Source organism: Camelus ferus, chromosome 25 (genome assembly GCF_009834535.1).
Source record: "Camelus ferus isolate YT-003-E chromosome 25, BCGSAC_Cfer_1.0, whole genome shotgun sequence".
Lineage (NCBI taxonomy): Eukaryota > Metazoa > Chordata > Mammalia > Artiodactyla > Camelidae > Camelus > Camelus ferus.
In genome coordinates, this window is record NC_045720.1 from 24,782,500 (window position 1) to 24,806,183 (window position 23,684).

The following is a 23,684-nucleotide window of genomic DNA, read 5'->3' on the forward strand; positions in this document are numbered from 1 at the left end:
AATTTTTGGTGGGGGAGTGGAGAAACGCTGCTGTATAAATTTGAGGACCGTGGAGAAATGTGTGCTAAATTATTATCTGTGTTTGTTTGTATTTTCTTTATTAGAAGGATGTGAGGTTGGTCATTGGAGCGAATGGGGAACTTGTAGCAGGAATAATCGCACATGTGGATTTAAGTGGGGTCTGGAAACCAGAACACGGCAAATTGTTAAAAAACCAGCAAAAGACACGATACCATGTCCAACCATCGCTGAATCCAGGAGATGTAAGATGGCCATGAGGCACTGTCCAGGAGGTGAGTCGGGATAATCGCTTCCATGGGCTGGGTGCTTTCTGAATTCTCCTCTTCCTGATAAAGAGTATTTATCCATGAAGAAAACCTGATAATATTGGTGAGAAAGTAAGATTCTACATTGTAATTCCTTAGAGATGAATGCTTCAATTGTGAAGAATATAAAGTGAATATTTCATTTATTTTCATCATATGTGAAAATAATTTAGAAGATGAACATTCCAGATGAACTTTAAAAAAAACTGAAGTATAGTCAGTTTATAATGTGTCGGTGTCTGGTGTCCAGCATTATAGTTCAGTCCTACATATACATACATATATTCGTTTTCATATTCTTTTTCATCGTAGGTCCGAATGAGCTTTTAAAATGAGATTTCTAAATGTGTGTGCGTGTCAGGTTTTCCTTTTTTCTTTTTTGCTAATGTACCATAAAAGCCGGTTCTTGGGAAATCAGGCCTTTGCAGATGTTGCTCTAAGAGAAGCGGCCAATTTTCAGTTGAGAAGAGTTTAGATTAGAAAGGTTTATGGACTCTGTAAAATCATCTGCATCGTTACTAGTTGAAGATGACAACTTCAAATAAACTTGCCCAAACACTGGGAGGAATAAACATGGTCTTAATGTTACCACAATTAGCTGGTTCTCTTTTGTTTTGATAATAATTTGTAGAAAACAGCTACTGGTATGTGTCTGTTTATTTGTGTCTTTGTAGTAATTGCGTCGATTTGCAGTAATGACTCTGTAATAACAGGATTAGGCCCACTTGCAAATGAAGAGACATGTACGGAACTAAGGTGCTGGCTGAAGCCCAGGGTGTTGACATGCAGTTCTCTGCGCTGACACCGCGGTTCTTAAAGCAGGATTGCTGCTTATTTTACTGCTAGCGATGTTACTTAGTTTAGAGATGAACTTGGGATTTTTCTAATGCACAAGACAGAAAAGCAAAAAAAAGTTGCATTTAGAAAATCGCCCTATGAAATAAAGAAAGCTTTCGTCTGCCTTCGTTCTTGCTGTTGGGGCATAGCTTTTCAGCTTCGTGCCTGTAGCCCAGAGAGGGGATATATATCTGCTTAGAATGGATTTATATCCATATTATGCTGCCTCATAGAGAATGTCTATGATCCATGGAGGAAGATAAAACTTTTAAGACTTGAAGACTCCAGTTGGCCTTGCAGAACTATTAGATCCAGATTCAGAAGCTACTGTTAGGAAGGCAGCTTTTCCTCTTGAATTAGTTTTGCTTTTCTTTGCGGAGTCTCTGAAACAAAGTTTTTTTGGGTCTGCTTTTCACTAACAAGGATGGTTTTGTTCCATTAAACTGGGTATTTTTCAGTCAAAATATAAGAAAATATTTTCTTACAAAACCAATAAGCCACTTCTTGGGTAGCTGAGAGCGTTTAACCTGCAACCTTGTGCCTAAAAGCAAACCTGATGTATTCAGGTATTGGAAATAAAGACTTTCTTTGTTGTATATTGTTTATATAACCACCCCCTACCACTCCTTTTCCAGCAACGTGGTCCCCCAATTGTGGTTTACATTAATAGCAAAAATTAACCTGAAAATGCTCCTGTAACAAACATGCTTAAAGCACATTTCCCTCCCCTCCAACACTGTTTTGACCCAGCCCCAGGTCTTGCTTGAGAAGTTTGTAGGTAACAGCTAGATTGTTAGACAAAGTTTACTGCATTTTTGTTCCTAGGCTTCCAACAACAGTACACTGTCCTAACAGATATAACCTGATCTGGTCAGCAAGTAAAATTATGTCAAACAAGTGTTTATGTATCATCTGCTAATATTCTTTTTGACAAGTGAACCAGTAATGCACTTTGATTTAATTTATGTTGAGGTTTTCCCAAATATTATTTATTAAGCTAGACCAGCTATTGTTCTAATCCCCATTATCTACATACTCAGTTTAATAAATTCAATTTTTAAGTAACCTTTAAAGTTAGTGGGTCTACAAAGTTATATTGGAATGTGTCTCATGTTTTATAAAAAGGGAACTAAAATCGAATTCTTGACAGAAATGGAAAGTGACTCCAAAATAAAATAACTTCTATTTACAAAGGTAGGAAATGAAAACTAGAAAATTAATTTTGGAACTTGAGCACCAATTGAAAAAAATTGGCATAACTTCCAGTGGAGTGTCCCACCTTGCCTCAGGTGAGAGAGGAAAAAGTTCTTTCTTCAGTAGGTCACGGTGATGAATGAAAGAAAGGAGAAGAAAACCACTTTATCCCATTTCACATCTTGACTTGATTTCGGTGATCTGCTTTGACAAACCATGCCAAAATGCAAGTCGCAATCAGGTTGGGAATACAGGCATTTTTCAGGTCTTTTCACCATATGTATGGACTCTTCTGCTCTTGGAGCCAGTCTTAACCTGATTGCACACAAACGCAGCCTTCACGTCCTTCACACTAGAGCCCAGGCACGTTAAAATCGGCTGCTTTTGATTACTGGGAGGCGTAAGTCAGAGGTCAGCAAAATGGAATAGTCCTAGATACAGAAGATACTACACTGAAAACTATCAAAAATGAGAAAACAAGTGGTAAGAGTTAAAAACAACAGTGTCATGCTTTAGTCTATTTTCCCTTAATTATCATGTGCTTATTTGCTTTTAAAAGTATGAGAATATTTGGAAACATCTTAAGTCATGGATTGACTTATGACTTGAAGTTACAACCTTTTCTTTTTGAATAGTTATCTTTTCTTTCATTTCTGGTGACATAATCTGTAGAGTTTCTTGGGCTTTTCTGACCCTCATTCTTCAGGATCCTGGTCTGGCGATCAGGAGATCTGGGTCTCTGCACCCTGTCAACTCATTAATTCCATGACCCTTGGCAAGTCACTTAACCTCTTTTGGCCTCTATTTCCTCATTGTAAATTGAGGGTATTGGAGTAGGTGATCTCTAAGATCCAGTCTAGTTCTAAAATCCAGTGACCTTAAGATTAATTGCTGAAAGATGGGGTAAGTTCTGTGGTCGTCAGGTGAAGGGTGAGGAAGAGAACTGTAAGCCCGAGAGTGTGGTTACACACCAAGAACTGAAGACTTTTCCAGGAGCTTTACTGTGCCGTTTACACCTGGCAGCTTTCACCCTCTTCCTTCCTCCTCCTTCCTTTCCACAGACAGTGAGCTTCAAAGACTGAGCAAGACTCTTCTAAAATCCACACGTGACCTATGGTTTAGCTACCAAAATAGGAGGATAGAGAAAGAAGGAGAGGATCATAAAAGACCGTGGAACAAAGGGAAAGACTGACAGTGAGCTAGAGGAAAAAAAACTGACAGCGAGTTTAGGAAACAAAAAATGGGCTAATAAAAATGAAGACTACACTCAAAGCAGATAGAACTATCTTCACTCTGCTCCCTCCCACCCTGAGCACACTAATTAATAGAATTCATCCTGTTGGGACCAGCTTATTCTGTTAATATATAGCCTGCAGCTTAAAATGGAAGGGATTTCAGGTCTCAACTATGTTATACGTTAGGCAATGTATTAATAGAAAAATATACACATGCTACTATCATATTTAAATGACAAACAGAGGTTTAGAAGATGCTTATATACCAGGTTGAGGGGATTGGAGGTGGCCATGGTCTTTCACAGGATTGGCCAACATAGTCCCAACCTGAAATACTCAGTCCCACCTATAAAGTCCCATGACAACTAATTTTGATTTATTCATCTGGTGTTTATTGATCAGTGCTGTGAACCAATCATTGGTCTAGGCATGATGTTGCTCAGAGTCCTTACAGAGCTTTTTCTAGTGGGAAGCATGGCAATAAAGAAGTAAGTGCATGAGTGCATCCCTTCAGGAGGAGATGGGAGCTGTGTGAAGAAAAATAAAGTAAGATACGGAGCTAGTGAAAGACTGGGCTGGGAGTGTATTATTTTATGTGGGGTGTTCAGAGAAATTGAGAGAGTTAACAGAGATGTGAATGAAGGAGATCTTTTGAAGACCTAAGGGAGAGTTGTTTTTTTTTTTTTTTTTTTTAGCTATTGACTCAATGGCTATGTTTTGTGAATATCCTTGATTCTCCCATTACATGTCAGGGAAGGGGAAGGAACTGAGATCCAGGAGGCTCTGACTGGTCCATGGCAACAGAGCAAGTTATCAGTGGTAGAGCCAAGAGTAGGACCGAGAGTCCTTGCCCAGGAAACTCAAGTTTTTTTTCCTGTGCCTTTTCCTTGTTCCTTATATTAAAAATCAAAGCCATGGTTGTCCAACATCGAAGTAGTTGACTTTAAACTGTTTCTCCCTCCACCCTGGTGCATCATTTTACTTTTTTTTTTTTTTTTTTAACAAATATATATTTTTTAAACATGACAGTCTGCTGTCACCAACCCGTCCCAACATCCTCCCATTTGAGATAGTTAGTGAAGAGTAATTCAAAGGTCATTTTATAAATGCCAAAGTGCGGAGCCACTGGCTTCGTTTTGATTCAGCCACCCCTGCTGTGTCCGTCTTCTATAATTTCAGTATCATTTGTCCTCAGTTTGTTGGGGAGAAAAGTGTGACTTCGAGGTTATTCTTTCCATCCTTAGTCTTTGAAAGTTGCCCTGCAGCGGAGGCTGTCTGTTGAGCCACACCAAGCACTTGTCCCTCCCCCCAGCTCCAGGCCGGCACAGAAGCCCTGGGGGTCTGAGACCCTCCCCCACATCTGGTAGCTCTGGGCCTCAAAAGGCCTTTGTCTTTCTGACACACCTAAGCAATCAGACTGTTAAGGTAATTTAAGAGATACTTTGACATATGCAGAGATAGCTTTCTTCCCTCTTGCTTAATTCACTGGCTGCCTTAACTCACTGAAATTGTTAGTAAAAATAAGGTGCAATTCTTTAAGACCTCGTATTTTCTCAGGACTGTGCTAAAATTTAAAAACAAAAACTTCCACTCCTTATTTCAATTTGAAAATAACTTACACTTCATGCATATTACTTGACCAGCATTTACCTTTTTTTTTAAAGTGCCTTTTAACTTGATAGGATGCAAAAGAAAACATTATTCAGCAACCAACTTAGAACCAGAATCTCTGCAAACATCTACTTTTTTAAAAAGGCAGTAGTAATAGGACCTCTCTAATTTCGTTCTCTGTATATAAACTGACAGCAACATGTGGATTAGGTATTAGATTCTATAGCTAAAGATGGTTGTAGATTGTGATGGATTAAATCGAGAGCAGGAAATAAGCACATTTTCAGTAGGGTAGGGTCAAGAAAATATGCTTCAGACATATGTTCTTTATTTCTCTACATTTTGTTTACATTTGAGTTGCAATTTATGTGGTCTGTTTTATACATGCCAACCTCAAGGGTAGTTTGGAAGAGAGAAGATGAGAGAAACTTCTTTTCTTTTGAAAAGTTCAGAGTTGTCAGGAATATTAGATACTGAAATTTTTATATGAAGAAGAGAGCGTCTAAAAGGGGAATTCTTGTTGCCTCTCTGTTTGCTACGCTAGATGCTTTGTTTCTTGTAAAATCAGTGCTTTGTGTTAGTTACTTTAAGCAAATTGTAATGTTTCCCAGGTACTCTGGGCACAGGGCAGCAATGTTTATTTTATAGTGATTACAAACTGGGACAGTCGCTCATAAGCAGCCATATCTTAAATATAAATATATAATTATCACATAAAATTGACATTTAACAAAGATCCACCTGCTCCCAGACGTTTCTCTCAGTAGCTAAAGTATCTGTAATGCCTGCTTCATCTGACTTCACAAGGAGCCTTTAGGCAGTGTCTTGGGATGTCTCCCCTTCCTCACTGCCCTCACCCGCCTTCCACTACTTAATTTTTTATTTACTTGTTTCTGGGAAGGTGGACAGGGGATAACCACCAGCACCTGGCGGTGGTGGTAGTTTTTGATCTTGTATTGCTGTTTGGCAACGATTTTTGTCAGATTGACCATTTCTCCGATTTCAGAGGGTAAGGGTCTGAAGAAATGGAAGAGCAGAAAAGTAAGCCCTGATGTGCTGTGCACGGGAGATCATGAGAAGTCCAGAGAGGGAAAATGAAGTGCAGTCTCGGACTCAGACGGGAAATCCCAGGGCATGCCAACACCCGTCGCGGGAGGCTGAGGCGGGGCATGTAAGGCAGCCTCCTCTCCCAGCTGCATTTTCAGCCTGCCCTGGTGCCAGGCTTGCCTGCCGGGGTGGGGTCAGGGGCCAGGCAGTGAGTGAGCCAGTGCAGAGCCCACACCTCTGTGACATTCTCTACGGCTTCCCATCTGGACTCTCTCGTAGCCCCATTTAATTATAGTCTGGAGCAACATGTACTAGCCTCTTTTATGGGTACTTGTAAAAAGGATTTCTCAACTACATATGCCACCAAAGGCCCGATGGTCTATGTGGAACAAGGCAAGGGCAGGAAAATTCCAAAGGAGACTTTCTTTTATGAATTTTACACAGCAGTAAGCTACTCTGATCTTAATGTAAAATATATAAAACAACTTTTACAACACTCTAAAATAAAAACAACTTTAATAGGACACACATGGTGTCCATGGTAGTTTTTTCCCCCCTCCTCTTACAAGGGACATTTTTTTTTCCTTATGAGATAAGGGAGTCTCAAGTATAAATCCCCTAATGGTTTCTTGGAACAACTTATTTTCCTCACCAGACACCTCACTGGGATCTTTGAGCGGTGTTGATAAAAAGAGTGCAGGCGGTTTGCTCCTTGAGATTTCCTGTAAATACTCCGCCAGCTACTGGATTGACCTAGAGTTGGACTTGTGGATATCCTCCAGGATTAGGAGGCAGAAGGAAAACATTTTAATGGAAATAATGACACAGTTTTACTAAAACCTCAGCGTGATTCATGTTGTCATCGTACAGAACTGGTTAAGACAATAAAATTACTGTGTACAACACAGAGGGGCAGCAGGTTCAGGTGGCAAAGGTTATTATGCTCTAAAAGTGTAAAGGCAGTAGATTTTGGTTGACAATTGACCTGTTTATACAATATTCTGTGTGTCAGCATTATTTTCTTGTATTTGAGGACTTTGGAAACTAGAAGTAAAATATTTGAACTTGCATAGTCGAGAGACATTTAATAATTGGTATTAATACCCCTATAGATCCTGCCTATTACTCAAAGGATTTAACGGTAATATAAAAAGATATTTGATAACATGCTAAACCAAAACAAATTTAAAAGATCAGAACTAAGAACTAGGAAAAACCTTAGAATAAGATCTCAGGACTGACAAGGAAAATAGACCCTATGAATACGTGTTGGTTGAAATAATTGAGCCAAAAATTTGAGCTTGGATTTTCTACCAGGTGAAGGGAAAATGTGGATATGATTCTATATTAATTTAAAATAAAAGATTACTTATAAAAAATATCAACTTAATAACAGCTTTTGGAGGGAAAATCACCACACATGTATGTATGTATATACACATAGCACATGTAAACCCATACATATACACACATGAACATGTACACCTGCATGCGTGTATATATGACTATGTACGCATGTGTATGCATAGATACACACATATATACGAATACTCCAATTTCAGACACATTTAAGTGTGTGCAAGGGGTGGGATCTACATTATAGAATTAAGGAAATTAATGTTAATTCTCGCGGTAAAGGGAGCATTCCAGTTCCATAGGAAGATAAACACTACACATATTTCTCAAACAGGGAATCACACCCAGAGCAGTGAGTTGTGTGGTGGACAATGTCTTCAACAACATCCACATCACGAACATCAGTTTCTGGAAGGTAGATGGCAGCTGAGGAGTGTTTACCCCTCAATGACAGCTGAAGATATGATAAAGAAACGTCAGTCGATAGAGGAACAGGCAACGTGGAATCAGGACTTTTTGACTTACTGCTTATATTTGACTAGAATCATCCACTAGGTTCTTTTAGTGAATATGGAATCCATTTAGAACTTCACGGTATCTAGACAGTCCAGGAAACGTGCATTCTAATTGAGGGTCGGTTGCACTTCGAACTAGTCAGTAAGTCAAGTGTCTTTCCTACATGTTCTTAAATCAGAAGTTGCATATTTAGGTGCAGAGTTATTTCTGGTGATTGTCTCAGGCCCCGAAGTAATATTTCACATAATGTTTTGTGGTTTTTATTTCTTTTCTGAGGCTGACCTTCAATTAATTTAACCTGTAAAGGCTATTTGATAAGAGAGAACCGTGTGGATTTTGAGTAAATGCTTACTGTGTTGAATTGACTTTATTAAAACACGTTATAAAGTGCCTTCTAATTTCTCTTTTGAATTGACTTCCCCAATATAATTCAGGTATTAGCCTGTTGGAGCTGAGTTTCCAATGCAGTCTATGATTTTTTTCTACGTCTGTAGGTTCATCAAATCAATTATTTAAACATCTATTAATTTCTATGTTCGTGAGAAATGGGCAAATTGGAAGTGGGGAGTGATAGAAACCAAAGTTTACAGTCCAGTTAGGGAAGAAGAAAATGCACTTTATAAATTAACAAAAGAAGCAAAACTGAATTTGTAAATGTGGGTAAGTATTGTTACTATCCCTATAATTTCAGAGTCTGTATCCTTACTTAGCTGTTGGGCCAGGGAACGCTTCCTGAAGAGCAAAATTTGCATTAGGAGAAGTGAGCGGAAAACACCTTAAAAAATGGAGATCATTTGAGACAGAACATTGTGAGGAAAGATGTAGATGCCAAAGCATGCCTCTTATGTCCAAGGGAGAGTGAGCAGAAAGGCCCAGCTGAAGCTCAGACGTCGAGAACGGCAGTCACAGCAGCTCACGGCAGAAACAGAAGTCGCAGACTGATTGTGAAGCAAGTCTGTGGAAGGGACAGGGTTTTGAATTTTACCTTGTATGCAGGAGAGAGTCACAGGGGACTTCTGAGCATGGAGGTGTTTTAGTAGAATGCTGATTGAAGATGGGGAGGGCACTGAGGTTGTGTTGGTAAGGTATAAGGAAGAAGATAAACTGCGTATCTCGGATTTGGGGCAGAGCATTAAGCAGAGTCTGAGTTTGGGAGAATTACCAGAGAATACTTATGGGTTCTGATGTTTATGCATTTTTGTGCTTGCTTTTCTAAAGAGCGTAGGATTTTGCCTTGACTTGCAGTCCACTGTGACCCTTAGATCTTTTCCTGCCAAATTTCTAAGCCAAGTCATTCCCCAGTTTGTATTAGTGCAGTTTATTTTTTAAAATCTAGACACTTTTTTGTGTTCACCCTAACTGAACTATGTTTGCTCTCTATTATTTCCATTTTCCATTTACCAAGACCCTTGGATGTATTATTCCCAATTTTCTAGCTTACGATGTTAACCTTCTAATGGGTTTCTCTTACCAGCCAGGTTGGAGTGCTCTGAAAATTTAGAGTACAGAAATTAAATATCATTCAGATCAAGGATGGAAATGTTCCTACAAGACCTGGTCTCGCCGTATAACCTAAGGTGGTTTACTAGCATGTCATTTACTAGCAGCTGTCTGGAATGCTGGGTTGAGAAGGATTCTGAGTTAAACGCTGGGTTCAGGAGAAAACTGTATATTATCAATCTGTGGTGTTTGTGGCATGGGGTAGGAAACAATGTTTCATGTATTTGTTCCCCCAATTCTTGTTCTCTAATCTTTGAACCCTCTAAGTTCGCAACACATACTTTCCTATTTTTGACAAACAGTCCTCTAGCTTCTATTTGATTCCTTAAGTGATGATGAACGAATGTACCTTGGAAAAAACAGCATGGAAAAACAGTGGGAAAAGTTGTAAATTTGGCACATACTGGTCTTGACGATCACTTACTGGTTGAATGACATTTGTCAAATTAATTTCCCAAAGCATTTATGAAAAGGGGATAATATGTTGCAGGATTGTTGTGAGGAATAAATGAGCATATATGCAAGTAGCTGAATTTTTTTTATTCTTCTACATTCTGCTGTGTTTTCCATTCTCCCTATGGCTTACTCTTGCCTCTTCACTCTCCTTTGATTTCTGCCCACCTCGTGCTTCAGCTCTCATTCAGATGTGAATCATCTTCCATCGGAGCCCATTTCCCACAGATCTGGCTGGTGATGGGCATCTTCTGTTGACATCCCACCAGCATGTCAGACCAAGCGTAGTTGGAACATACCTTGCTGTCCTTTCAAAACCTTATTTCTCTGGGTTTGGCTGCTCTTTTTTTATAAAGGCATCACTAGCCACCCGGTTACCCAGGATCCCAGCCCTACCTTTGAATCTCTTCCTCACATTCAGATAAATTAGGACTCAGACCTTTGCTCAACTGCCTGAAAGGTATGCAAACTTGAGAAGTCTACTTTAATCTCTCTAAAGTTCAGCATCAGCGTCTATATTTGGAGGATAATAACAGATGCCTGCTCCATAGGATTGTTAAGAGGATTAAATAACATCATTCATACTCAGCCTTGCACAGAATCAAGGACCAGAAAATATCTTTTTAAAATAACTGCTCACCGAGTCCTGTTTCTCCGCTCTTCATTCATTTTTATTTCTGTTGTCTTTACTCAACTTGAAGACTTTATTCTCTTTACCTACAAGATTGTAATAGCCTTTCGTAGGCAGAGGGAGTGTAGGTTAATTTGCATCCCAGCTAACAGATGTGTCAGCATATCCAAAGTTAAACTCACCTCACTTCACTTACACTGTAATCTAGGTGGTAAAACTGAAACAGTAAGTCCTAGAAATGGCGCAGACGGCCATTGGGTGTAGTGCGGAGCAAGCCTCAGATGCTGAAAGGGATGAACGTTGCAGTATGACTAGGAGAGGTTACTGGTGGCTGAAGAGGTGATGCTTTCATAATATAGACCTGGAGACATGGGAGGGTTTGAAGAAGTGAAGATGAGTAGAGGGTGAAGGGAGAAGATCAAATCAGCAAAACTGTGAAACAATGAGATGTGTCTACACTACCATATACATAAACATGGAGACTCTACTTGGTATCATGTATGTGTCGGGAAGTAAAAGGGGAAAAATTGGGGCAAAAGGAGTTGAAATAAGGAGAACAAGTGAACTCAGCAAATACTTGAAAATCCATGAGTTAGTTACCAAATTGAGCCTCATGGATTAACCAGTGCCAGAAAAATTTGAGACTGAAGAATTTTCACAGGGAAGAGAAAGTCTCTGTTCATTGGTGGTGATTCATTTACTGACCTCAAGCTCAGATTTGTAGTTATTTAAAAAGAAGTTTAAGCGTGGGTATTGCATATGACACATAGTTTATAACAAGTGAGCTAGCCACCTACGTGATGAGAAAGTAATGAGCATAGTTAGGGGAATGGGTACAGATGTATAGCAGGTATAGTAATGTGTGTCGCTGCCCTGTACCTAGAGACACTTCTGCTAAGGGAATTCAATTTCTTAACCCTATTATATATCAGTAATTTAATCTTGAGGAGAGTAGGATCCATAGAAGGGAAGAAAGCTCAAGACCAGATCCAGGTGAAACTAGATTCTACGCAGGATCTCCTGGTATATAGGGGAGTTTCACGGCTCATGGGGAGGTCCAGCAGGGAAGGATCTGGCCTCTCACCCTGGTTGGATGAGAGAAGCTTTATCTTTTTCTCTGCTACGTTTTGGGGTTTCTGCATGAGTTTTCCTTTGAAAATAAGAGCATGTCTTCCTCTGAAGCAAAACTTTTAACTTGCATTTATTCACATCCCTTCCTTTATGTGTTAGAAGGTACAAAGAGGCTGAGTGAATTTCCCTTGGTAATTATGGTCGATAAAGGCAAAGCGTGTTCCTGCTTAGACATCATACCTGGAGATCTTGCTTCCATAATAGCCTCTTACTGTTCAAGCCAGAGTAATCCCTGGGAACCCCTCAGAGGTACTGCAACTAGGAGTTTCATCTTCTTGTGTATACATCCTCCGGAGTGACTGGTCTTGTTTTTGCAATGTTTTCTCCGAGTAGTGCTGTGAAAAATAGCATGGACTGATTCAATAATGTTTCTACTTTTTATGGTAGACTCTGCAAGATTCTATGCTGGACCAATTAAAAAAAAAAAAAACCCAAGCTTCCCTTTAACTAGTTCAGCTTTTCATTCAGGTAAACAAATTATATACAGGTAAATACAGTATGAGGTGGACAAGCATATGATGTGCTCCAAACACAACTTCGTCTCATCTTGAGCTTCCTCTTTAACATTCTTATGCAGTAGGTATTGCCTTCCCGTGTTCCTAGGAGAAAGCAGTTCTTACATATTTTCTGCTCACTTTTTGGGGCAGAAAATTTGGGGGCTGAAACCTTTTCAGTCATTGGTGTCATCTTAACTTAGTTATTAGAATGTCTAGTCCAAGATAATAACCTAAAACTAGAAATTTGGATTGGTAATAAGTCTTTGATGATTGATTATCTTGGACTCATACATGGAAATGTTCAACAGACTTTGGCTGATATGAAAAGTCTATTTTCAAAAATACCTACATGTAGAAAAATCTATTTTCCAAACTACTCCCTTCTTAAATTCTAAAGGAAATGAACCTCTGATGAAATGAAATGGTAAAAAGCAACTGAATGCTCATCCCTGGAAGGTATGTATGGTGTAGACTCCCATTCCTTTCTTCCTCTCTTTTCATCTTATGTCAAAACCTGTAGAAGGAAACCATGTGCATGTCTCACATGTGTGCAAGATTTCTTGTAGTAGTCTTGTATTTTCATGTTGAGAGTGGTATTGCTAACTTGAGTAATTTAAAATAATTTCTGCTTCAAATGTCAAGTGTCTGTTGCATTTCAGATCTTCCTCTATTTGGTATAATTGTCAACTCTGAGTGCACAGACTGACCTAATACAATCATCAGTTATGCTTTGAGTTAAGAGTTATTTGGCTGACTTCTGCAGCACTGTTTGAAACAGGGCACTCTGTTGCCGTTACCAGTTTGCTTCTACTTTATCAGAAACATAAGACCTGTGTATCCCAAGAACCACTATGTGAAATTTTCCACCAGGTGGTTGACGTGAGCATATCTAGTTGCAAAACTATAACATCAGTAGTAGCCTAATTTGAACCATTCCTTTTATAATAGCTTACATTTATTAAGAACTTGCTTAAAGGAGTTCAAACAAGGGTGGTGACCTCTTAAGCAACCATATTTTAAAACTTTTTTTAACCATGCAGCCCTCAAATTGTTCATCTTTTATGCAACTGTTAGTACTTGGCAATAAATGATCCCATAATCAGTACTGTGCAATGAATGCATAATTAAAGATGATTGAAAAGTCAGAATATGGGGTCATTTATTGTACACATGCGGAAGCGTGTGGGGTGAGGATGAGAATGAGTGGTTTCGGCCCTGCACGTAGGGAAATGTTCAGTGTTGTGCTCGGCATTTTGTTTGACAGTTGTCACATTGTTTTCATTGTCTCTCCATTTTGTTTATTTCCCTGCTTCTTAAGCAGCCTGATGAAATCTCATCAGCTAACTGGGATTGAATTTTGATGAGTGCCAAGTTGCTTTGATGAAATCTAGTGTAATTATCTTAAACTTGACTTTATTTGGCTTTAATGGTAGCATTTTCCATATTGAGAAAATTAGTGTGTTTGTCCGTCAGTGGAGATAGGAGCCCAGTAAGAAACAAAGACAGCTCAAATACAAAAAGCAACTACAACTGAAGTTCATTTTATACTTTTGTTTCAGAACTAGTTGTCCATACATTTGAACTTAAAAAAAAAAGTTTTAGCATCTGTTCCTTTTAATAACAATAAAATCAGAATTAGCTGTTAGCCAGAACCACCCTCACCCATGGACTAGAGAAAGGATATATATAGTTCTCCTGTTGACAGGGGGGTGGGGGGAAAGCTTTGGTGTCCCATTATCTGCATTTTCCTAAGGGGGACAAAAAGTTTTTAGTATTTTAAATATAAGACATTATTTTATATTGTCAACCAAGGAAACAATTGATCTTTTAAATTGTACTTCCTGGTGTTATTTTAGGCTGCAAAACCAGTGCTGTAAAGGAGTCAAAAGACTCCTAAATTTAAATTTAAATATCTGATGCTTAGGATATGGGGGAAATTAAACTTGCTGAATTCTTATGTAATTAAATTAGGTAATGACGCAGTTGTATTGCTTAGGAGGTCATTATGATGCCAGAATTTCAAGAGGCTGGACCATTAGGTCATGGTGCTGCAGTAGGGTTTTCAGAGTGTTCGCACAGGCTGATACAGGACATTTAGCTGTTCAGCCAGTACATTTTTCCCTCTTAACATAGGACACCAGCAACCTTCTGCTGTCCCCAGGGCTTCTAAATCTAATGTGTGCTGGATCTGGAATGGGAATGGAGCCTGCTTTTATTCTGTAACCATGGACAACCCAGCCACCCTCAAGGGTTCTCGAGGAGACTGAGGCTGTTCTTCAGACCCTTGGAGATTCTTTCCTACTTATCTCAGTTTTCTGGTTTGAGTCGATTCCTTACAGTTACTATAGAATTTTGACTTGCAGAGTCTGGCGGAGAACATCCCCACCCTGAAACTCTTACAGATGGTGGCAGTTTAATTGAAGGCAGATTACTGGTGCCAGGTAATAGAAGGCAGGTCTATGGCCCTGAAGGAAAGTTATATATGTTCCATTTCTTCAAGATCATGTGTTTCTGTGCCTTTGCATAACCTTCTTCGGATATATTTCCTTCTCCATGTTTTTTCATTGGTCACTTTTCAGTGGGCATACCCTACCTGATTTATTACATGCCAACTACAAAGAGTTCACTTAGTTTTACCACCTTGTTTATAGAGTGTCCAGTCAGGGCCCACTTTAGAATTATAGCATTACTGGGTTCTGCTAACTGTGAAACCAGGCACCTTTCTATGTGAGAACAGAATGGAGATCAGCACAATGCTGACTCCTCACTGGCTGAGTTTACTCGTGATCTGACTGATGCCCATTCCAAAGGAAGTGAGCATTTATCAGAATGGTGTCTTCTGGTGGTGTAAATTTCATGGCATTCAATATTTTAAGTAATCCATGAACTATCTGGCAAGAGTTATTGTAATGGATTTTATAGAAGCAGCTCCACCAAACACAAAATAAACCGTGGTCCACATTGTACACAGTGCCGAAGTTGCCTCTGCGTAAACAACTTCAGAATCCACTTCTCGTTACAGTGAGCTCTTTGCGCTCACTTACAGAGCTGTTGTAACTGTCATCATAGTCTAGACTGGGGCCTGGTGCGGCTATCTTATCCCCAAGTGCCTAGACTTTCCTGCAGTTTGACTTGGAGTAAAGCTACCACAGAAGATAATCTCTGATGAAGAATGTGAGAGAGTGAATTCTAACAGCTCTGTTCTCAGCCTCTGTTTTGGGTTCTGGCTGTGATCTATGCCACAGCCCTAGGTGAGGCTCATAGTTATTCCAGGGACTGGATACAATTCCTGTCTTCTTGGTATAAGGATTTCCTGATCCACAGGCTTGAGAGAAATTGATAAAATGTGCATTTTTCTGGTAAGATGCATGGTTTCTCGTTACAATAGGTATTGTATAGACCATGAGGTGTGTTGATGAAATGATTCAATGTTTGAAAAGTGTGAAAGCTGCTACAACTGAAATTAAAGCAAGAACCAAATGCTGAAGGTGGGGAACAGGCACCTGTTAATGTTAATACCAATTGATTGAAATTCATAAAGGAGGCATATTAAGCCTTTTTTTTTTTAAACTTTATCAGAAGGGAGGTGTGATTGGTGTTTTCCTCAATGGCTAAAACAGTTGAGTGTATTTGATTCTTTCTCATCCATTTATTAGTTAAAATTTTTCAAATTGCTTTTTCTATATGACTTTTCTTTCAAAATTGTGCTTATGTTTTTTAGATTTCCAGGTTCTTTTAAAATTTATTTTTATTTTTAGAACTATGATAAAAAAAAAACCCCATAATTAAGGTGTATAAGTCCTTTCTTCTTTGATATCCTGACTCTCCATTGCTTGCTAGACCCAACTTCCGGAAGGGCCTTGTTGAGGCAGATCTTAAATGGCCTTGGGCCAAGAGGCTATGAGCAAAAACACGCATACGCAGACACGGGGAGCTGAAGCTTCTCAAAAAGAAACAGGCCATCTGACTTTTTAATTAGAAAAACGTTCAAGTCTACCCCTCAGTATCATCTCTTGGGACTCCCAAACCAGAATCTAGGATATCTTTACTAGTGTTTTTCTTTTTTAAAACATGTAATAAAAATGTAGAACCATAGCCAGGGGAGAGATGAAGGGTAAGGGGGTGTGTCTCAAGGGACTGATAACAGGATTAAAACTTTATAGAAATCATTTGCATTTCTGGCCAGCGTCTGTTATAAAGCACACACTTAACTTGGCTGGAGCTGTGAGACCTGGTATTTTACATTTAAAGTTCCTTTTAGGCAAAACTGAACACTTGATCTTCGAAGCAGAAATGACCACCTCTGTGAAAATTTAAGAACTAGCCCTGAGCTCAGGAGAGAGTAGACTTAAGCATGAGAGGAAATCCCCTCATGGACACAGCTCTTTCGTCAGCCAGTTCAGTGGCAGAAGGAGGGGCTCCTTTCAAATTGTTTGGATGAAATTGAAGATTATGTTACAATAGCAAAATCAAAAGAGTCTGGGGGAGCTACAAGCTATAACGCTGAGGAGGCTGTGTGCTGGCGTGCTGACTTATGGGAGGCCAGTTTGGATCTGGATTAGAGATTTCATTAGTTATCTCTGGTCAAAAGATGATATGAGGCAATTGTAGTTTTTCTTAGGAAAGATATTGTTTAGAGAAAAACACTTACCTAAAACAGGCATTTTATTTGTAAAATGGCTACAGAAAATCAAGAATTGATTTTACTGCCAAGCTTGTAGCACATCCTGGACTCTGAGATTCTAGGTAGTCTTTTTTTCCTACTGTCTTGATAGGATGAAGGCAAAATACTTGGCATGTAACTTACTTGGCATCGTTTGTTCCGGTGTGGTTGAGCAGGTGCTACATGGGGTCAGTAACACGAGGAAGATCACAAGGAATTTTTAAAAGGTTTCTTCTTTACTTGCAGCATTTCAGGCTGTGCTCTTGCAAATGTTCCCCCTTTTGAGTGACTGAACAGCAAAACAAGGAGAGTCACAATAGAGATAGCCTTAATGCTAATGCTACTTCAATTCATTTAAATTGCTGTTCTGTATAACCATCCCATAATGATTTGTTAATCATTGTGCCCTTTGGTCTAGTAACTTGTTCAGTGCCCAACCCCCTCCGCTTCACTTCCCTGCTAAACAGTTTGTGATGGGTCAGCTGTACTACCAGCCCATCAGATGTATTCAGTTTTGGAAGCAAACACTTCATGGTTGTTTAAGAATCCAAAGTATTCACATGGGGAAAGTGTGGGAGGTTTCAAGTTTCTGAAACATTCTGCAGAAAATGAAGTGATAACAGTTCCTGCCGGTGGCCATATGACTCAATAATAACTAGAAGGGAAAAAAAAAATGTTTGTTTAGGCTTGGCCAGAGTGAATAACAAGAGTCGTAATCTTATTTTTGTGCACAAACATGTTACCTTTCTCCACGATCCCTTCCCTCATCTTCTGTCGACACATTGGTCTTTCCTGAGACCTGGCTTCACTCTTGGACAGATGCTCAGGATGGATTTTGTGCTGAGTCAAGGCTTTGTTTTGATTCCTACCATTCATTAAAAACACAGTGACAGCAAAATCTCAGCTCTCTTGCCACAGTACAATGTTAGCCTGTGCTGTGGCAAAGCGTGGGGAGCGTGCGTGGTGCGCGGTCAGAGGTCGATGCTGAGAAGGCTTCCGTTTTACTTCCATGACTTACTGCCTCAGTTCATCAAAATACTTTTCTCTCAAAGATTTCAGGATACATTTGGCACCAAGATGTGCTAACATGAGCTTTTGTTATGTTTAAATTCCTTCTCAGCTTGGTTGGCCAGATCTTTATTTCATTTTGGTCTATAGGCACATCTGTCACCTGTCTCCTAGGAGGTTATATGCCTCTTGAGAGGGACTCCTTTTCCCTGAACCTGGGCTTTGTGTTTAGCTTCCAAATACTTTTGACATTTCTAGAGCACGATCAGGTGTGCCACCCAATTTTCAATCCATTTGGTTGATGGGCTGGGGAGTTACGGTCTGTTTTATTGTATTTATTTATTTTCGCTAAGTGGGTGGGATATTATAGCTTTAATAAATGACCTTTTGTGCTGATAGTGTTGTGGCCAGAGAGATTGTGTATTTTGAAAAGAAAACCTTTCATTTCAATATGTTAAGTAATTCTGCAGGAATTCATAAATAAAGGGTTTAAGATAATGTATTTTTGTGTGTTTCTTTTCTTTTGTTTTGAATTTTTAAATTGAAGTGCAGTTGATTTACAGTGTTGCATTAGTTCCTGGTGTACAGCAAAGTGATTCAGTTATACATATACAGCTATTCTTTTTCAGATTCTTTTCCCTTATAGGTTATTACAAGATAGCATAGTTCCCTGTGCTGTACAGTAGGTCCTTGTTGGTTATCCATTTTGTGTATGTAGTGTGTATATATAATCCCAGACTCTTAAGTCATCCCTCTCCCCTTGCCCCTTTGGTAACCATCAGTTTATTTTCTATGTCTGTGAGTCTATTTCTGTTTTGTAAATAAGTTCATTTGTATCATTTTTTTTTAGATTCCACATATAAGCAATATTATATATTTGTCTTTCTCTGTCTGGCTTGCTTCACTCAGTATGATAATCTCCACTACTCAGCCATAAAAAAGAAAGATAATGTGTTTTAAGGAGCATTCCAAGAGAAGTTGCCTGGGAAAATGGTGGGTAGTTGTAAACTGTCAAAAGGATAAAATTATTTGAACGTTTCTGGGTTAATTTTAATTTCTTACTGTTTTCAAGTTCTGAATTCATAAAGACTTTAAACAGAAGCAAAATATTGGATTTAATAAACTAAGAAATGTAGCAAAACTAAACTTTTTGTCATTGTGAAACTCCTGAGTCTATTAAATGTTTTATCTCTTCTAACTTAAAGTTTAAACTCTAAAGGACACTAAATTTTTATGTTATAAGAATGTTGGCTGATACAGCACTACTAGACTGCAGTTTCAAGAATCCTATTGTGGACAGGTTCAGGATTTTAAGCACACGTGTAAGAAACATCAGTCTTTACATACCGCATTCACTCATATTCTGTCTGTATGTGTATATACGACCAGGATGTGTATTTTCTTAACCGGTCTGCTGAAAATATGGAGGAGGACTCTCCCTTGTAATATGGGTCAAATCCATTTGATGAAATACCAGTTACTAAAACAGAAAACTTTACAGAAGTCATGATGTAGCGCTGCAGGTTTACACATCAAGGGGTAGATATTTTGGTGTCTCACCTGTGAATTGTCTTCAGTTCCTTGATGACCTGGCATCTCCAGCTGATGTCAACCTGTTCCAGCCTTGATGCCACCACAGCTTGGGACTCCACTGCTGGCTACCTGCTCCATCGGCTTCTATTTTTTTCAGCCCTCAAATGGTGAGAGGCAGATCAGCAAAGGAGTAAAGATAGAAAAGGTTTTGCAGTTGAACAGTCCTGAGAATGTCTCCCTGGGACTGCCTCTCATTAACTACTTGTCCTTGGACGCATCTCTGATGCTCTTGTTCTTTTTCATAAAGTGGGGACAGCTGATGGAATCTTGGTTTGTGAGGCTTAAGGGAGAATGGATAGTGTCTGCACATGTCTAGGATTTCGTGGGTGTTTGTGGTTGTTTACCAGCTGCCCCTGGATGGCTTGCTAGGATACCAGAGAGCTTTAGGTTCCAGAAAGTGGTACTCTTGTTCCAGATTCCTAGCTCCTGCCCTTAGACACATAAACCTAGGTCCTTTACTCATGAGGTGTGAAGGGCACCATTCTGCACTCAGTAGAGTATATTTTGTGGCCCTAGTGCCTCAGTCCTGTGCCTTTGTGTCTTCTGATTCTTCCCACTTGCTTGGGCAGTTGTCTCTAAATTCCACATCTGGAGACCTGGTCATGTTTCCCCAGATCCTGACAATCTTCCCAGGGGGATAAGGACTTTTCACAAATCCAGGACCAAGCAGGAAGCCATGAGATTGCAAAACTCAAAGGTGTGAATATTTAGATTACATTAATTTTGAGCCTTATCTCATAAAAGATATCTTTTGTATTATGTAATTTCTCAAACAAGCTTTAAAATGATTAGTTTGCAGCTTTACAGTACATAATTTTTGTGTATCTGGACGTTTTCATACATATTCAAGTCTGAGTTATTGTGTAAAACATATATTAAATTACATATATAATCATTTTACATACAATATATAATTACATACTGTATATGTATGATTTGTGTAATCTTATGAGTAAGAAGATGCTTTGCATATAATAATCCTATGTTTGTTTGTCTGTTTTTTTACCACACCTAAATTACAAAATTGAGCACTTAGGATTTTCCTACATTTTGAGAGAATGTTTTCTTTTGTCAGCAAGGTTCCTGAACAAAAAAAGATCAGGATAGAAAAATCAATAGCACCTCTAGTCATAAATATCAGCCAGGTAACCATAAGCCATATAATATGGCATATGTTTGTGATGGGAAAGATTGTTGCACCCTCTACTCAGTCTTCAGTGCTGAGTAGTTCCTTGCATATATAAGTAGGGAGTCAGTAAACATAAAAAGTATTTTGGCAATTATTATTATAAATGCTCCTTATTTTGAGTTTCTTAGAATAGATCGAGTAGTAGAATTACTGTATAAAAGAATATGATTTTTTTAGCCAACTTTCATATTGCCAAGTGTCTTTCCAAAGCACTTACATGTATTATTGTGCTACCAGCAAAGCATGAATATCAGCCTTGCCACACCTTACCAGAAGTACGTTTTACATTTTAAAACATAATTTTATTATTAATTTTATTATGTTTTTAAAATATTTTGTCTGTTTTCAATATTTGTTCATTAATGAGAGGGATCCCTCTTCCATGTCTTTATTTACCAGTTGCATTTCCTCTTTTGTGAACTGTTGTCATAACCTTTGCCCATGGTAGGTAAAGAGCATGTGCATTACTTAAAAAGCTTAGGGAAAAAAGGAATATAAAACATTATATGGTAATTTTATTTTTAAAGATGAGGTCCAAGACTTCCACAATGGCAAAGAGTTTTGAAATGATCACGGATACTTATGAATAGATGGTCAGGTCTAAGTATGAGATCTTTCATTTTTAACTGGATTTGAAATGAATACAAAGTTGTACTAAAAATGCTGAATTTATAACCAACCTTCTGTGTTGTACAGTGATAGTTTTAGCTTCTCCCCTTGTCTTCTAGGCTTTCTAAGTCTTGAGTGGTGCCAGCTAAAACAAATAGAATCAAGGACATGTTAGCTTCTTTCTGAAAAATTGTTTTATGAAAATGAATTTTAAAATTTTCGTTCGAGGTAAAACTTTGTATCTGCGCTCCCCCAGAAATCTGCTCATGAGTTTCAACATTTTTTAGAGTTGTTAATGTGGTACTACTTAAAACATTTTTTAACATAAATGTGTATTTTTTATATGGATGATAAATTTGAGAGCAGCATTTTTTATGAGCATAGAAGTAAGTGAAAGAGAATGGATAATTTAAATACAGGTATAGTTCATATGAATAGATATGAAATCTCTTTGGCCATTTTCTTTTCAAAAGTTGACTTATGTGAACTTAAGTTTACTTTTATAGCAGGCCCAACATGTGCATGGCCTTGGTTGTAATACTGGGAAAATTAAGCCATCTGATTTTTCATGTTGATAGTGACATGGCTCATTGCAACTCAGCCCAGGTGAGAGAGGCGTGTGTGTGTAGAAGTGGAGACTCCATTAGGCAGTGGTCCTGAGGAGCTTGTGTCATGGCTGTTAGTCTTCCTGTGACTGAACGACACACAGCAGGATAGGCTGGAACTTAGCCTCACCTTCTAGTCCTTCACACCCCCTGTTCCTGATTCAGCCTCAGGTTGAGGAGATCACAGACCAGGTGGACAGATGGCCTCACAATCTTAGCTGGTTCCTCAGCCCAGTTTGAAGATGCTGTTACCTCCTTCTTTGAGCTCTTGCTCATTTGTCACAGTAGTTGTTCCTAATCTTGACATCTCCTCCTCATGGCAGACAATTGAAGTAAAGCCCCTCACCTTTCTTCCCATCTGCATACTTTCAAATACCATACCTACTCAACTCATATTTTCTGCATGAAGGAGACAAACCTTTCCCTTTCGAGGCTGCTTCTGTATTCCTGAGACTCAGCTCTTCTCCTGAAGGACCTTATTTCTCTGTTATAACCTTTTCTTGATTATTTTCACCTTCTCAGTGCTTTCGTTACCCCAACCCCTGACCTTCACATTTCTACCTTGTGATCCCATTTGCACTTCAAATTTTAAAAAGTCTAAAATGACTTCTGATTCTCCTTTCAAACAGGCTCGTCCACCAACCGCACTATATTAGAGGCTGGCATCACCTCCCTGCTCTTCTTAGCCACAACCTGGCGATCATCCAAAGCTCCTCTGTTATCCTTCTGTTCCATATCCACCTGGTCACCAGCTTCACTGGATTCTACCACCTCAACAATCCACTGCCTACTCCCTGTCTTGACTCAGTCTTACACTGTCTTTGCTTTCCCCACCTTGACTACTTTATTGGTCTCTTGACTGCTTTTTTTTTTTTTTTTCTTTTTCAGAACTAACTCTAGAAGTGTACCTATGTAGAATGTGAGAGTAGGACCTTTTATTTCATCCAGGTATTACCTTGAAACAAACATGTACCTTTATTAAATGTTGCTGAAATTTCTGGGTTAACTATTATTTACTGTTAATCTTTTTTTTAAAACACATATTGCATTTATTCTATTAGTGAAACCTCACTTTAAATTTTCAACCTACATCATGTTTCATAGTAGTCATTAGTTCTAATTTTATGTAACTGGACTTCTGCAAATTTTATTCTATATTACTTTTCTATTTTTAGTACAATATTTGTTTCTGTGATTTGACACCAAAAAATGATTCAGTGAATTTTGCGAGTGCCAAGCATCCAAACATAAGTAATGCAGAGTGATAACATTCATGTGTTTTGACAGCATTTAAAGGGAAAATAAAGGAGGCTTGTGTCACAAGTGTGCTGCAGGTCTCAAATTACCAAGGGCATTACTGAACTTTGGCTATCTCAGAGCCACAAGTACTGCAAAGCTATGATTTGGAGAATATGTGAAGAATAAAGACCCACTTTATATTAACATTTCTTTTTACTATAAAGGAAACAGCATTAACTTGAAGAGAGTTAGTTTACACAAAGTAACTCTTGTCCATTGTTGGTTCCAATTTTTAGTGCATGATTAGTAAGAATTATTAAGTAGTTTAAATCTTAAACTTCTGTCTGTAATTAGCTTAATTTCATGTCACAGTTTTTTGTGGGAGCCATCTAAACGTTTTCACTGGCAAAGTGCTATTATGTTTCCAGCCTGGGTAGAGGAATG

The 23,684-nt window shown here is 38.7% G+C and overlaps 1 protein-coding gene across 2 annotated transcripts in view; it reads left to right on the forward strand.

The window, feature by feature from the left end:
* Positions 1–23,684, forward strand: part of RSPO2 (R-spondin 2) — a 187,597-nt gene that overhangs the window by 138,189 nt on the left and 25,724 nt on the right. For both annotated transcript variants that reach the window (XM_032467780.1, XM_006189078.3), the window contains one exon: positions 105–293. In XM_032467780.1, coding sequence (XP_032323671.1) covers positions 105–293 — 189 coding nt within the window. The remainder of the gene's footprint in view (positions 1–104; positions 294–23,684) is intronic.